Source organism: Hippoglossus hippoglossus, chromosome 19 (assembly GCF_009819705.1).
Source record: "Hippoglossus hippoglossus isolate fHipHip1 chromosome 19, fHipHip1.pri, whole genome shotgun sequence".
Lineage (NCBI taxonomy): Eukaryota > Metazoa > Chordata > Actinopteri > Pleuronectiformes > Pleuronectidae > Hippoglossus > Hippoglossus hippoglossus.
In genome coordinates this window covers 5,336,790-5,353,228 of record NC_047169.1, presented here as the reverse complement: position 1 = coordinate 5,353,228, position 16,439 = coordinate 5,336,790, and the positions used below count along the sequence as shown (strand labels likewise).

The following is a 16,439-nucleotide window of genomic DNA, read 5'->3' as shown; positions in this document are numbered from 1 at the left end:
TGTAAGACATTGTTGGGACATGGTATTTGTGAAACAAAGTTCGGCCTACATGTGCAGTCAAAAGCCTGAAGCCGCATGTCCCTTTGTTCTGCAGAAAACCAGACCCTCCAGAACTCAGTCTCCCAGGGGGCCTCAACGTCACACAGAGGTGTGAAAACCGACAGGAGACACAAGTTTCAACTCCTATTGGTCACTCTGGGCCCCATGACCTGTGAGGTCACCGGGCCAATATAAGGCCTGTTCCCCCTTTCTTCAGTCTTTTCCATGCGACCCGTCCAGGGGAGAAGTTTGGCTTCTCCAGCTCACATCTTCTCTTTCCATTCACCTCTTCGAGAGGAGCTCCTTCCACGGATCCTCTCAGAGGAGAAGGGCGACGGTCCAGCTCACTTTTTCAAACTCAAATCAACTTCATGGAGGAGAGTTGCAGCTTCCAGCTCATCTCACCAAGGAAACCTCCTCGCAATCCAAGCTCTACCAACCTCTAAGCCGCGACGCGATGTCCTGCAGGAGAACTTCAAACAGCAACTGAGCTGCACAGCCCAACAGAACCACGAAGGCAGGAGCCACACAACCAGCAAGACGATTTCACAGAACTTCGAACAGCACAGCAACTTCTTTTTTCCCCTTTCCACGGACGGGTAACACAACTGGGCTTAATAATTATACTAGGCTAAGCAAAGACTGTTTATTCGATTCTGTGTGATGTTTATAAGTTTGATTTGTGTTGTGATATTTTGGTTACAAGTTATTTGAAAGTTAATGTTAGTTATGCTCTTCACAGTCTTTTCTTGCATGCATCTAGTAACTTTCTCTAATTTGGCACACACACAGACACACGCTTATCTCAGCACCCTATCACTCTGACCCCCGCTACATGTCGTAAACATTCCAAAAAGGGGGGAGGGACGTTATCTTCAAAGTGGCCAACCGCCATTTTAGAAGCACGCTGACTCACACAGACACACACACATGCATACTCACATACCTATCTTTGTTTTGTAAGTACACCGTTAGTAATTTGTGTTTTTATACTTTATTATATTCATAATAAATGTTTTTCTTTCACAAATGTTTTTTCATTAATGTTGCATAAGTGAATTTTGCCAACCTCTACACTGTCAAGAACTCTATATCCTTCAACTTAGCTAACTATCTATATGGTAATTTTGATTATAGTTATTAATTTAATTGTTAATCAGAGATCCAAATTTGTAGTTAGTACTTTTATGAGACTTAATCACGCAATTGGCTATCTTTTCCCTTCCTTTGAAGGGTGGTGCCCCGAGGTAACTTTAATCAATTAAAGTTATTATTTAATATTAATATTTTTAATATTAATATTCAATATTTTATTTTGATAACCAAATGTATTGAATGCCGAAAGGCACACCATTTTATGGTATCACGTTTAATGCATTATTGCACAACAACATATACTGAAAATTCACAAAAACTGTATTCTTGTGTTTTTAAGGTGCTGACAAAGCTGGCTCAAGTCTGCGAGACCTTGAAACTCAAGTGGTAAACTGTGGGAGCGTTTCTGATTCAGACAACATTTGTACTTATGCCATAGAGGTAAAAACTAAAAGTTTCCCATCCACCTGAGTTTCTTCTCATCAGGGAAGAAGTTTTCAGATCAGGACCTGACTGATGTTGAATTCTCTTTTTCTCTTTGCAGGGGGATCAGGGCGGCCCTCTGCTCTGCAAATCAGACTCCTCTTGGTTCCAGGCGGCCGTTGTCACAATGAGTGGGAATAAATCCGTGCGGGCAGATATTCAGTCATTTGCGAAAACCTCAAGATTCGGGTCATTCTTAAAGGAGACAGTTGGTGATATGCCATCTCCTGCAACGTCTACAACAGCAAATGCAGCAGAAAAAGCATTTTCCTTGTTCTTTAGTTTTGCTGTCGTTATTACCTCCATGTTCCTGTTGTAATGATGTGGTATTTGTTGAAGCTGCGTGAAATAGTCCAATACTGTAAATGCACTTACAATACTCAGGTCAAACAAAAGAGAATACACCATGAGGCACTTACAATCAAATGTTTATATACCTAACAGACGGTATTTTACTGTAAGAAATCTGTAGACAAATTGTACTGCAAAATGCGAATTTTTTCAAAATGTGTTAATCCAGCTGAATGAGGTAGAGTATTTATTCTCTGTTCCATCAAACCATGCCTATTTTCTTTGAGTCACATTATAAAAGTCATATTGAGTCATGAAATAAATATTAATGAAGCATAAAACAAATGTTTATTTACGTTCATTCAGAAAAAAAAGCAATTCAGTTTCGCAAGAGAAGCTGCTCCTAAGCATATTTTATTGTAGCAGTTTTGATGATAAGCAGAAGCCAGCAGATCCAAGTGCATTGTGTTTTCTTTCACTTCCACCTAAAAAACACAAAGGAGCACAGATAGTTTGCAGGAATAATAAACAAATTGGTGCGGCTTGATTGGATGTAAGAGGACTGTTGGGGCTTGGCAGTGGTATATGTCCTCTACCATTCTATTGCCAATGATGTTTATTGTTCTGGTGTGGCTGCAGCTTCATTAGCCCCTGGTTCTGCTGCTTCTTCTGCCTCATTCATCATTTCTTTGTATTTACTGTTGAAAAATCCAGCCTGAGAGAAGAAAAGAAAGAAAGTGACATTAAAACACTTCGATCCTGCATTAAAGCTGCTTCATACATGAAGGGAAAGAAGAGAATAACTGCTGAATAGTTCAAAAATGAAAGGATAGTGTTCATTTACTTTTATTGGGGGTGGAACACCGTTCATTGACTCCATAAGGCTGTATAATAAACTAAAATAATGTATATATTTCGAGAGTCTCACCTTATACAGGCCAGCAGTGAGTAGAGCCAGCAGAGCTAACCCTCCCAGCGATCCCCCGACGATTTCTTTGGTGAAATCTGGTTGTGGATACACTTCTATCTCGGCTTCAATCTGACACATGAAATGACATGAAGGTGGATCAAAATCAAGCTTATTTGAAAGACAAGTAAAATAAATAGAATGTGGAATCACCTTGTGAATCGGAGGCTTGTTATTAGACCCCGTAGAAAAGAAGATGTACTGGTTTGTGTCGTACTCCAGAGTAGCCGTGCTGGTCAAGAGGAATTTTGCAGAGTCGAGTCCAATCTGTTTAAAAAATGAAAGACTTCGTGATGAGAACGACGTTACCTTTGGTGACGTTCAATTTCGTCACGTTAAATTACTGTAATTTTACCACTTTAGAATGAGCACCAGTTGTAAAATACTTCAAAATGCATGTTACAATGTGACACATGCACATCAGTTACCTGCTCTATCCATCCTGAGCTGATGTTGGCAGAGATTTTGTACTTTTTACTCTCCAGTCTTCCCATGAACCTACTGCACCTGAACACTCCGCACCTGGCTACAGAGCAGTCCTGTGGGTGAGGAAGAGATGACAGAAGTTGTAATACTGTGTAAGTACTTCAATCCCCAATTGTAGATAGTATACTCACCACTACATTATTCTCCTTTATCATAGCAACAAAGTCTGTGACAGTACGTTCTTCGTCTGCTTCTCTTCGGCAGTCTGGAATCTGGAATAGAACAGGTTTGCGTCAGTTTAACAGACGACCAGATGTGGTTTTCATGTGACCACGTCCCTCCCGTTCTTGAGGCTGCAACAGCGACATGAGAGACTTTTCTGGGATCAGTAACGTCACCTGCAAACTGCTCGAATCCACCCAGATGTCTTTATCGCCGAGCTTGACAGGCACCTTGATCACCACCGTGAAGTTCAGCGCCCTGATGTTGTTTGTGAGCTGTCAGAAGAGGAGAAAAGGAAAGGATTGATCTGAAGAGGCTGAGCAAGCATCAGGATCAAGATGATGAACAAGTTATTAAACTCAGCCAAGATGATTATGTTTTCATCAGGGTTTGTTTGATATTTAGAAGGATTACGCAAGAAAAGACAAAGAAACTTGGTGAAAGGATCCATTAAATTTTGATGTGTATACTTTTTTAATCTATAAAATTGCAATATTTTCTACATTTCCTTATTTTCATGGATCTTGAAACTAAACCAGGCATGTTTAGGGGGCTGATATTGATGAGCGTGTGTAATTTGGTGCAGATCTAGTTAAAACATCTAGGATCTAGTGAATTTAAATTTGGTTTGATAAGGGGACAGTTGGGCCTCGGCGAAGGATATGATCATGTGAGGAGATACTTTACCACAATTGACTGCTTGTGAGGTTTCAGCACATCGTTCTTTCCAAATGTGAAGTTGTTGTAGCTGAGGGAGCTGAAACAGATGTTTTAATTTCAGGTAATAGAGTGTACACTTTGAAATTATTAATATTTTAATGTGATTTCTTTGACTAACACAGGAAATAAAAACACCAAACCTTTCAATCGTGACCAAAATGCTGTACTTCACGTCCAACCATTTCATTTGGTAAAGTTCACTTGAAGTGGAATGTTCCTGATTCTCACTAAAAGAGAGAAGTGAAATTAACTCTGCGAATTATGTATTAGTGATGTAATATGAATATTAAACATTATAGACAGGCACAGTACCTGGAAGCATTTGCAGAGATAAAAATCTTCCTGTCAAATCGTCTGTTGCTTTCGATCCCATAGGAGACGGTGAACAAAGCCTGTAATGAAAGAGGGGTGAGATTGTCTCTGCGTTTTGCTGCAGCAATGGGAAGAGATGCCTGTTTACAAATAACACAAACCTCAGTGTCGCTCTTGAAAATGGGGTTGTTAATAGTGCAGGTTGTCGTTCCTCGCGATAAGCCATCTTCACTGTCCAAGGAGTTGCACTCGATTCTTCCCTTCATTAAAAGGCAATCAATGAAACAACAGCACATTTAAAGCTGAATTGCTGTGTGAGCGGTAGACTGTATCTGTAAATCAGCAATGTGCCTCCACTTCCTCCCGTGAATGAGCCTTAAATACCCTGAACCTAAAAGTAAGGGTGCTGCCATCTTGATATTTTGGCATAATTTTGAGAATAGCCAGTCTGCGCAGTTTAGATGTTTTGTTGTTAATCAAGACCGATACACATGGTCAAGAAATCCATTACAACAGATCAGATGCTAATGGTTTACGGCTAATTTTTGCTCAATGCTAGATATGTATACGTAAAATGGAGCCTTGTCCGTATTCTGCATTCATTTAATCTTTATTTCGTTTTTGTGCACATCTTCTGAAGGTTTATGGATATTGATAAAACAGACAAAATGGAGCAGTACCACCGGTAATCATAGGGGGCAATGTAGCCAATCGTTTAAGCGAGACAGGACATGAGGAAGACATTTCAGCAATGGCGGAACTTTGTGAGGAGAGATTTGAAACTCTTGACTCGGTGCTGCCCTCTAGTGGATGTACAGCTTAACAACCATACCAATGTCAACGACGCATTGGAAGTATGTCGGCAGTGACCGTTAAACGAATGAGCCCTTACCTGCAAACCTGTGAACTTCCTGTAGGAGAGCCCAGCTGGGTACGTAAGTTTCACGTAGCTGTTGTAGGAGTCTTCGTCTCGGTTCTCCACTGATACTGTGACGTCCAACAGTTCATCAATGCCCACCTTCAACTCTGAGGAGCTGACAGAGAAAAGGGAAGGTGAAGGCACAGAAAAACAACAATCTAATAGTCTCCTTTTGTGCTAGCAGCTCGGTGAGGCTGCACTTTATAGCGATCCCCTCAGCTAGATGCTCACAGTCTACTATGCCAGACATGTTCTTGAAGAGAAGAGAAATGTAACCTTGCCCACACCCATAGGTTGGGCTTCACTTTTGGTTCTCACCTGTTGAAGTTGAAATCCACTTTCAGGTTATCTACACACTTGTTGTCAGTGCCACAGTTGATCTCAAATTTCAACTGTGGAAGAGAGCATGAAGAAAAACATGACAATGACAAGAATTCGTAAAAGTTCAAATTAAAGCTGTTCACTTACTCACTCTGTTCAGTTAAATCGACATTTATTGCAAGTTTGTTTAAAGGTCACTTACAGAATGATAAGTGGTAGTTTGAGCCTGCTGGGCCAGACTTGGTTTAAGGTTTGTAGTAGAGGGAATACCGTCAAAGGTGAATCTGAGCTCATTTCTAAGTACATTGAGAGCATCCTGAGGACAAGCCTGCGAGAGGAGGGCACAGTTGGGAAATACCGTTAGTTTGAACTCCGTGAGTTTGTTTTGTTTTGTTTTTCAGACAGAAACCTCTTTGGGTTGTGATATAATCTGATGTTTACAACTCACCTGAATAAAGAATTTCACTGGGAAGCATTTTGGCCTTTGTAAGTCAACTTCAATTGACCCGGTCTTCTCTCGTTGTTTGTCCTTGATGTAAGCTCTGTTGTTTGGGACCTTGCGGGTGGCATCCAGTGTTAAAGTATAATTGATCTTTGCTCCAGCTGGAATGAATGACGGTTGAATCTACATATTACTCATGTACACGGACATGTATTTCAACAGATAGACAGTGGCTCTGTGGTTCAAGAAAAGTGAGAGGAATGAGTAACCTGTGGAAACTGTAGAAAGTTTGGTCATGGTAAAACAGATTTCAGCTGTGTTCTCCAGTGGGTTCTGGCAGTTTGGGTTTTTTGTAGGGACCTGGTTTGGGTTGAACGACATCGTAGCCTCTACCATTACCACAGGCTTTGACCTGGAAATGGATAGAGCAGGAAAAAATGAGGACCACCACGTTTTCATAGCATCAAATCAACAAAATATTAAAAACGAACACTTGGAAAAACATCAGTGTGATAAGATCTAGCGAATAATGTGAGAAAACATTATTTGACGTGCACTCTGACTGTTTAATTTGGGCCATGTCCTATCAACGAACATGGAGGAGGAGGTGAACTAATTTTAAGACAAAAATAAATCTGATTGACAAGAGCTGTGACACTGTTGAGACAAAAAAAGTTTGTAAACTTTTCAAGTAAAGGTTTATGACATATACTGCATCTAGCCACCAGGTGGTAATCAAGAAGCTTTGGCTTCACTTTTGGGAGCTAACAAACCTTCCATCTATACAGTCTATGCTATAAATTATATTTTTATATAATTGTAAGCTTATAAGTTATAGGTTTACAAATGAACAAAATTAGTAGGTTAACAAAGGACTGTTATAATGACAGACAGTAGAATCTTGTACAAACCTGAGTAAGACAACTGTGCCCTTTGACCCCACTGCTAAGTCAGGCAGACTGTCGCCACTGCGGTCAAAAGACGAGTCACTGATTGACAAACCGAAGAACCTAAGTTGTTGCCGGACTTCAGAGGCAGCAATTTTCTGTGGAATTTAAGTATTTTGGATAAAACATGTTAATCTATCGAAAAGAATTAGGCCTCACAGACTGAATTTGTTACAGTCCCACTTAATTCCCCTTAAACTCTTCTTTGTTCTTCATAATAACATATTCAAAAGGTTTGACATGAAAAAATTCCCCTCACGGCCTTGAGACAACTTAACTCTACACCTTATGGCCCAGGCCCTGCCCCCAATAACCCAACCCTCACAGCGCCACCTGCAGGTGAAGAGCCTTTTTCAGCTGCTTGGCCACACCCACAAGTTGACAGTATTGGTTTCTTAGGTTTGTGACATCACAAACCCCGGCTGTATCCATATTTTTCCAACTGGCATTTGTTTACTGCAGCTTTATGGTGGAAAAACTCTTGTCTTTGATCATGTCAAACCCTGACATATGAATATGTTTTTATGATTTTCACCCGAGGGGGACATTGAATTTTTTTTTGAGCCTACTCACCTGTGAGTAAGTCGAACTGACTCTGCTTCCTCCTTCGCCGTGGAATATGTAGATGCTGCCTTGACCACCGTTCTCCAGAGGTGCACCAACTGCCACCTCCCTGAGGTCATCTGCGTTGAGATCAGGCAGCACAGCGAGAGAAGAGCCAAACCTCGCCTGGTCGGACTCATCCCCTCTCAGCACTAACGGAGATTCGAAGTGACACTCGACCCTCTGTTCAAAATATATGGAGGAGAGTCAACGTTTGCCTGGATGTTAAGAAAAAAAAAAAAATTTAATGGCACGAGAAGAAATGGTCACTTACCAAATGAGCTAAACCGCAAACGTAAACTCTTCCCTCTCTATCAGCTTCCTTGTACATAGGGGCAGATATGAGGATTAGGTCAGTGTATCCGTCATCGTTCACATCCATGGCACGAACCTCTGCCCCAAAATATCCACCAGTCTGAAACTGTTTAAGAAACAAGAAGAAAACAAGACTGTTTATTCCAGATCTATGTACACGTTTATTGTCTATATATCCGATCAGAAACCACGCACCTGCCAGTCAAAGGGATCAATCTTTTGATTGATCTGTCCACTAACTGCCATCACAAGTCCTCTGTGTTGATATCTCGGAGCGCCAACAATTGTCAATTGGCCTTGTCTGGTTCTAGCGGTAGTCATGGAGTAACCTGAAATTTAAGAGTCAAAGCAAATAAATCAAAACATCCAAAGGTTTAGCTACACTTGACAAAAGAGTCATTTATAAAAACTAACTAACTTTAGTAGTGGGTGTAGTGTTTTTCTTTTCTTTGAAGGGTTTCTAATTTACCTTTAAATGTAACTTTGGTGATTTTTGGAGCTTCATGTATGACATGTGAACATGTTTTACTCACATGACCCTTGCATGTACAGTACTTTCTGACTCCTTGTTCTTCATTTGCCTTTTTACCTTTTGTTGCTCAATTCGTGTCGTTAGCGTTGGAGGGAGGGTTACAGTAGAAAAGTACTAATCACGTGTGTATTAGTTTGTTATTACTGTAAAATTCTTACCCAGATAACTGTCTTGTAACATGAACAAAGGCTCATATGAACTCAGCTTCTGGCCTGATAATGTGTATTCCATGTAGCCTCCTTTCCACTGGTTGGCGCCAACAGTGCCCATTTGAATTCCCTGTAATTCAGAACCACAATCAGCCCACAAAAGGGAAAGTTCAATGCATTATAGAGTCAAAACATGTCGCCTGTGTGTAGCCTTTCTATCACAAAGGCAGGTGTCGGTGTCTTTCATTATTATTACCCCTGGCACATAAGCCACACTGAATCCCGCCTGAGCCATTTCCATTTTCAGTGTCTCTCCAGTGGACTGAGATCCTGAAACAGCAAAAGAAATGAGCACTGAGCTGAATCCCACAGTTACATACCCGCTGTTGTTGAATGGATTTACAGTGGCAAGCTCGTTAAAACAAGTTCAACTTATTATAATATAATTATTATTTCAGTGTTTGAAAACATAACATAAGAACTGGATGTGCATCATGAAAGGAGCCCAATCAACGCTATTATTTGTCAACTGAGAATGTAAATGGGATTTTAAGCTGTAAGTTTACATCCGTACCCTCAATAGAGAAGATTTTGTCCTGCAAATTCTTCGTTATTGCATCAAGTGCGTCAAAGCTCTCTACTCGAAACACGTGATTTGTCGAGAGCGAAGATGCAATAGAGTCCAGTTCCTTTTTCGCCTGTGTGGTTGAGAACGCTCTCCCCACCTAGAGGCATGTTGAGAAAATGATTTTTTTACTCGTTCATAGATAGTTTATCCACCTGCATTCATCACGAAACCAGAGTTAAAAAGTAAGGCATTTATGTAAAAAAATTCAGAGAAGGTAAATAAGAGAGTAATTAATTTAATACAAAAATAACAAAGAATGAAAAGATATATCTGTAAAAAAGACAAATTAAGAGGGAAATTAATAAGTAAAATTCAATGAAAAGTCTGACTAAAAAGGTAGGTCTTGAGTTTGATATCCACATGAATAGGTTTAAGAGATTTTTAAACCAATAAACTTTTTTCAAAATCAATTCTGAAGGCAGCAAGAGCAGAGATTTTAAAAATTGGTGTTAATGAGATGTGGTGAAGGGTTGTAACTTCTTATTTATGAACTTTCACTTAAAATCCACAGGGTAGTATCATGTAACTGTATGTCTGCATGTATGGTAAAAACACAAACAATGCCTTTTTTGGAAAACACATTTTGCTCATTGGAATGAACTGAACTTACCCCAATAGCAAATCGAACAATCTTTGCATTCTCAGCTAAGCGTATTGCATATGGCAAGTTATGTCTGTCAGTAGATTCTCCATCAGTAATGACGATCAGGATCTTCTTCACGTTTGGTCTAGAACCTCCTGCTGATGTGAAAACATTTTGGCTGCCAAAACAAAAACAATATCATTTCAATACTCGTTTGTCCAGTTCTTTGGTCAATAACATAACATAACATAACAATTTCATCTCTGGAAATCTGCATTTTATTTATGTTTGAAAATATGTTCATTATGCAACTGACTTCATTTCCCACATTTAGCTTTACCATTTATCCAAGAATATAAATCTAAATCTTTTTATGTAGGGCTGTAAAATTAAACAATATCAATAATTATTGCAATATAATTTCCATCAATAGCAATATAACAAATGTTCAGTCACTATATTGCTTATACATTGTGCAAATTGAGGAGGTATAACACATACGTTGAAAAATGTTGTGTTGTTTAGCAAGTTTGTTTAAAACCACAACCCTCTCTTAGGAGCAAAAAACAGTTTTTACTCTTAACAGAAATTAAAATGTGACATTTATTGTCATAATTATCGATATTTATGTGGAGAGTTTGGTATAACTTTTTGTCATATTGTCAAGCCCTATTTTTATGTCTAGCTCAGTTTGGGGTTTGTCTCGTCCACAACACGGTAGACAAACTACACACACAACACCACAAACTACACCCTCAAAAGTGTGTTAACTGCTACTGTGTCAAAAATTAAACCACCATTTCATATACATTATCACATCAGCATTACATCAGCACCTACACCACATATGCGATGGCACTAGCTGTGTTAGTTGTGCTGTATTTTTGTCTTATTCCATCGATTTCCGACTCCCATCGTCCAGATGAGAAAAAGTCACGAAAGTTCAATTCAACAGTGACATCATAAGAGAACTGGACAACAGCAAACTGCAAAGAGAGAAGAAGAAGAAGAAGAATAAAAATAATATCTAACAGTCATGGAGGCAGTGACAAACTGTAGAATTTGATCTTTCAGTGAATTCTCTGAGTGTGTGCAATAGTTTAAGTGGCAGTGGGAACATCGTCCTGGGAACATACCTGTGTATCTTTTCCCACAAATGGGCGTACCAGCTTTTTCACAAAATTCTTCATTGTTTGAAAATCTCCAGGGTCTACGCTGCTTGAACCATCCAAGAGAAAAGCAATATCTGCTTCGGCTCTGCACTCTGTCAAAGACACGGGCCAGAATCTGAATCATTTGTTAAAATCCACATAGCACATCTTTGACAAAAATCTATTTGATGTGTACTTTGTCCTGTCTGTTAACATGGAGGAGGCAGGGTTTATGAGCTACACTGCAGCCATCTAGTCCGCCCCTCTGAACGTCATTTCCAACAGCTAAGCAAACTGAGACTATTTGACTTAAACTACTCTCACTTCAAATAAGATAAAAAAGAATCTAATAAAAAGCAAGAAAACATTTGTGAGCATGAATAAATGTTCAGGAGGAAAAGTTTACAATGTTTTGAATGAAGAACTCTTCACTTAAATAACACCACGGATGGGGAATGTGTTTCTGTTCTGCTTCGTCGTGGACGTTTTCAGCGATGTTGGCTGATTCTTCACTTTCTTCCATGTTGTCACTACTTGTCTCGGCCAAATGTGCCGTGCCTCCTCTTCGCGGTTGAGTCTCCCTCTCTTGTCTGTTTTGTCTTGATACGTCTTTTTTTTACACCGTGTTACGTACGTCATGCATGATATGCAGTGATAGATATACAACAGTCATCTTTTCTGTGTTATGTCTATTGAGGTTGAAATCTGAAGGTCTCCAGAAGGTCGGCGGTTCGATCCAAGTCTTCCCTGCATTCCAAAGTGTCCTTGGACAAGATACGGATACTGAAACCCTCATAGAAAGAGTCCTGCCCATAGATGCACTGTATGAATGTCTGTGAATAAACTTTACTGTAAAGCGCTTTGAGTGGTCATGTATATAAGAATACAGACTTAATTCCCCACAAATAAATTAAGACAGTAGAAAGTACAGATATTTGTATGAAACCCTAATACAAATAACCCTAACCCTGAAGTCAAAAGTCATCAGAAAAAACTACTCAACTAAAGAACAGATGCTTGAAAGATCAACTTAAGTACAGTGACAAAGTATTTGTACTTTTTCTTGAGTAGTGGCAATATCAGCAGGTAATTCCCAACGTTACCTGTATCATGGGACATTTTCACAAACTCACCTGGAGAGGACGGCGGCACCACGGATCCAAACTGATCAAACTGGTCGATCTGGAAGCATGCGCCGCTGTACATGGTGATACTTTTGCAATCCTTTGGGATGGTTGGGCCACATGCCTGAAAAGAGACGAGATCATATCATCCTGATTGAATTAGCGGACTATTTGATTGTGTAGTCGCCCCTCAAAACAATTGTTTTTCAAGCTGCAAGGCGATAAGAAAGTGATAAGAAGTGAACATATCAAATGTTTAATTGGACTTTTGACTGATCTCCATATTGATTTTAACTATGTTCTGGAAATCTGTGAAGTTTAACCACTCACCATAGTGTTTCGTGAGATGGGGTCATTCGTCATTGTCAAACCAAGGGACATGTTGACTGCAAATTCTGGCGCTGAATAGAAAACATTGAACACTTGTGTTACGATGCTCATATGATACGAATGCTTGGTGTCAAAATACCTGTTTCTGGTCTTTTTCTGGAGACGTTAACAGCCGCCTACCTTCAAATGGCAGACTTCTGCAGGTTGTAGTGCACTTGTATATTTTCCCCCTTCCCAATTGTGAATACTGTTCAAGGGGAGCGCTGATGAGCACGCTGAGGAAATAAAACCCAGAGAAATATGTAACAGAATCAGTCTCGTCAGCGCCGTGCAGCTGTTTTCTTCTATCAAGAAATGCCATATGTTATTGCAGCTGTGAGGCGTGCGACTGACTTACTCTGACTGTCTTTGCACCACCTGGTAGCCAAACCCTGTGGCACTGTTGTCCCAGGACTTCCAAGCCACGGGGTCGATATTGAAACATAGAGCCGTATTCAACACTGAGAAACGAGAAATGATAAGATCAGAATCATATTTGATGAAGTGTTATAACAACTTTAAAACTCATCAGAATTTTAGTCTCTAGGAAAATCTATAGACTCCATGTGTGGCATTCAGTTTGTGTTTGGTTTACAATGGTGTGAACTGAGGGTTACCACATTGTCTGTTTGGATAACACCACTAGGGGGCACCAAAGTCAGAGCATTTCAAACTCTAGACTCACTTAAATTTAAGAAGGACTTCCTCAAACAGTGAAGTTAGAAAACTATGTGTTCATCCCACCTGGTTTATCTGCTGTGAAGATTCTTCATAAAATGAAACTAAGTTTGTGTTTTTTTACTGTTCACGTCTGTGACAGATGTTTGTAAGAACTTGCAGGTAGATATAGTGGCTCTAAACTATAATTAATTTAAACATTCATGAGACAGCTACTACCTCTTTGTTAACTTCTGAGTAATTTGTAACAGCAGAAACAGTTTTTCACCATCAAATACTGATAGTGTTGTGCTTCACATGGAAACAAGCACGACTTCCTTCTACACGTGCTATTTTTGTACATTGAGGGATTTTTTGTTGTGAAGTCTGCCTTCTTTTTCCTTTTTTGGATTCTCCAAAAATGGTTAACATGATACGAACTCTTCAACCGTCTGACAAATGATTTTCTCATGGTGAACAGCAGGAGAACAGATAACGTTGAACCTCACGTGTCTGATGTCTGTGACTTTAATGCTATTTTGGTATCTTGTATGTTTTGAACATCATGTGTATATTTGCATAAATCTTGCATAAAAGTAAAAACCTGAGGTTCTGCTTTTTCTTGTCACCAGTGCTGCTTTGTATTGCTTTTCATTTCTTCTGACACTCTTGGTTGTATTTTAAGCCATTTAATAAAACCAGCTTTATACTAACTTACACTGGGTAAACACATATAAGCACACACATAGCACAAAATAGATGTGGGAGATAGATAAGTAGAATGTTTCACAAGTCATTTAGTAAACGCACATTATGATGACTTTTTATAGCTTTAATAGCTTTTTTGCAGCCAGCTTCTTTTATGGTCAATTTAAATGTAAAACACCATTTTAATTCAGGATGTCTGCCTCTAAAGATTGAGGAGTCAGGGGTGAGCAATGTCTCCAGTCTCCTCTCTGCACAGGACGAGCAGATATAGATAATAACTGGGTGGGTCCATGATAGTTTAGCCTCTTCTCATGTGTTCCTGTGATTATTTTCCAGATTCCTGCCGACCTGATCTATTCATGTAGCACATGCACGCAGGTCATTTGAATGATAGATGCTGTTAAACAAACACAATGAATCTAAATGGTCAAAACGATGTATCTACCAGTATGAGCAGTTGAAATGGGATCAATATGGAGACTGGGGTCTGTCTGGGATGTGGTCTATATTTTCTAAATGTTGTTATTAGTGTTCATTCATCCTTTAGCTCTGGTGGTTTTTAAAACAAGGCAAATACTAGCATTTCTGCAGGAACACTTTAAATGTCACTAAACAAAATAGATTACATTGTTACTGCCTCACAAATATATAGAAAAACTTTTTCTACATCTGTAGGGATGGTGTATTATTTTATTTAAAAAAAAAGACAATGTAAGAGAAAAACCTGCAAGTTTTCTTACCTGACATGAATACTGCAGCAGCAAATATCCAGGCCATTGTGTTATCCTGTCAGAAAAATGCATAAAGTGCGATGGTTTGCTCACATGAATGTATGTGGAAGAGAGGTGACTATTTCTATTACTGCGTGTGCAGAAATTGTGAAAGGAATGCTTAAAAGTTGAGGTTAGAGGAACTCATATGTAGGTGGGGTCACAATACTAACCCTTTCTGTTTAATGTGTCATCACTTGCAGGAAGCACAGGCAGCTTTTTATTATGATTCAAGAGATGAAGAACATATTTTAAAAAGACACCAGTAGAATAAAACCTTAACTTCAGCTCTTGTTGGCTGTTGTGGCACTTTTTGCTGGAAAAGGGGAAGTGGATGCAGACACAGATGTGAAGGAGTTTTATTTATACCAAAAAATCTATAAAGTCACTTTAAATTCAAGGTTACATCCACAGCAGTAAGAAAACATTAGGATTTATTTCTATAGATTAAAATAAAAAATCAAATATACTTGTTTTGAGATGTATAGGATGTTGTCTTTTGCTAATGTTGGTGTCTCTCTTGGGCAGTAAGGAAGTAAAATATCACGCAGCTCCGTTTCTTCTTTTGCTGGACTTCCTCTGTCTCATCGCACCCCATTTGAGAGAAAGAGGTCGGCACTATGAGCGGGGAGAGTCAATATCAGTTGACTTTATTGCCTCAGAGAGAGAGGTTATGTTTTCGTTTATTTGTTTATTTGTCTGTTAGGATTATGAAAAAAAACTGCTCAACGGATTACCATAAAACTCTGGTGGGTCAAGAAGGAATCCATAAAATGTTGGTGTGGATATGGATCGGGGCGAGATACAGCATTTTTCAACATTTTCATTGATTCCTCACTCGTTTTCTTAATGATGAAAATAAGGCATCTTTAAGGGACTTGATCACTATGAATGTGTGCAATTAAGTGCGGGACCAAATAAAAAGCTGGATCTAGTGATATCTTGGTATCATAAGGTGACTGCCCTCCAGTCCGTCTATGTCTGTTATTAGCAGTTGCTATATGACCGCGAAATAGTGTAGATGTTCCGTGCACATACCTGCTGTGAGTGTGAAACCACTAAGTTTATGATGTATATTTAAAATTTAAGGAAACACATAAAGGGAAAAGGAATTAGCTGACTGGATACATATTGCTATCGTGCCTTTATTATAAAACATAATTTAAAAAAAGAAAGAAGAAGGATTTCTTACTAAGTCACCCTGCTTTTATCTTTTTATCTCTTCGTCACAGCTCTGCACGTTGAGTCACTCTGCAGCTGCCTCTGCTCAGGAAGTGGACTTCCTTCACGACCACTGCTCACTGATGATAACGTGTAGCACTGCCACCACTGTTTGGAACCAAGCTCTCTGAACAAATACAACATCTTCTCCATACGTGTTACTTGCGCTGTCACATAACCCGTCAGAGTGAGAAAATAAAACAGATATAAAGTGTTGTGCAACTAAACGACGTGCATGTACAACCTTTGCAGAGCGTGCCCCTTGACCCTTTGCCTGCCGAGCAGCGACGGTTGAGAAAAGGTCAAGAACAGCACAGTGTGTCACTGTGTCTGGATTAAATTTCTGAGGGCAGGTTGGTTATTTTGTCACATGCTCTCCCTGCCTCAGTGTGTGTGTGTGTGTGTGTGTGTGTGTGTGTGTGTGTGTGTGTGTGCGCGTGTGTGT

At 39.5% G+C, this 16,439-nt stretch overlaps 1 protein-coding gene across 1 annotated transcript; it reads right to left on the bottom strand.

Moving 5' to 3' along the window:
• Positions 1–2,138: 2,138 nt before the first annotated feature.
• LOC117752785 (integrin alpha-D-like) lies at positions 2,139–14,891 on the bottom strand. Its single transcript, XM_034570405.1, has 30 exons — positions 14,744–14,891; positions 12,997–13,099; positions 12,780–12,874; positions 12,600–12,670; positions 12,279–12,393; positions 11,131–11,258; positions 10,835–10,980; positions 10,022–10,172; positions 9,358–9,508; positions 9,040–9,113; positions 8,793–8,913; positions 8,298–8,431; positions 8,062–8,208; positions 7,758–7,970; positions 7,149–7,282; positions 6,507–6,649; positions 6,244–6,398; positions 5,998–6,123; positions 5,793–5,866; positions 5,448–5,589; positions 4,717–4,815; positions 4,556–4,635; positions 4,384–4,470; positions 4,211–4,280; positions 3,700–3,798; positions 3,493–3,573; positions 3,304–3,414; positions 3,029–3,142; positions 2,837–2,947; positions 2,139–2,623 (listed from the first exon to the last, which is right to left on the bottom strand). The coding sequence occupies exons 1-30, from the start codon at positions 14,778–14,780 to the stop codon at positions 2,525–2,527; spliced, it is 3,411 nt and encodes a 1,136-aa protein (XP_034426296.1). The 5' UTR covers positions 14,781–14,891; the 3' UTR covers positions 2,139–2,524.
• Between the last annotated feature and the right edge of the window lie 1,548 nt (positions 14,892–16,439).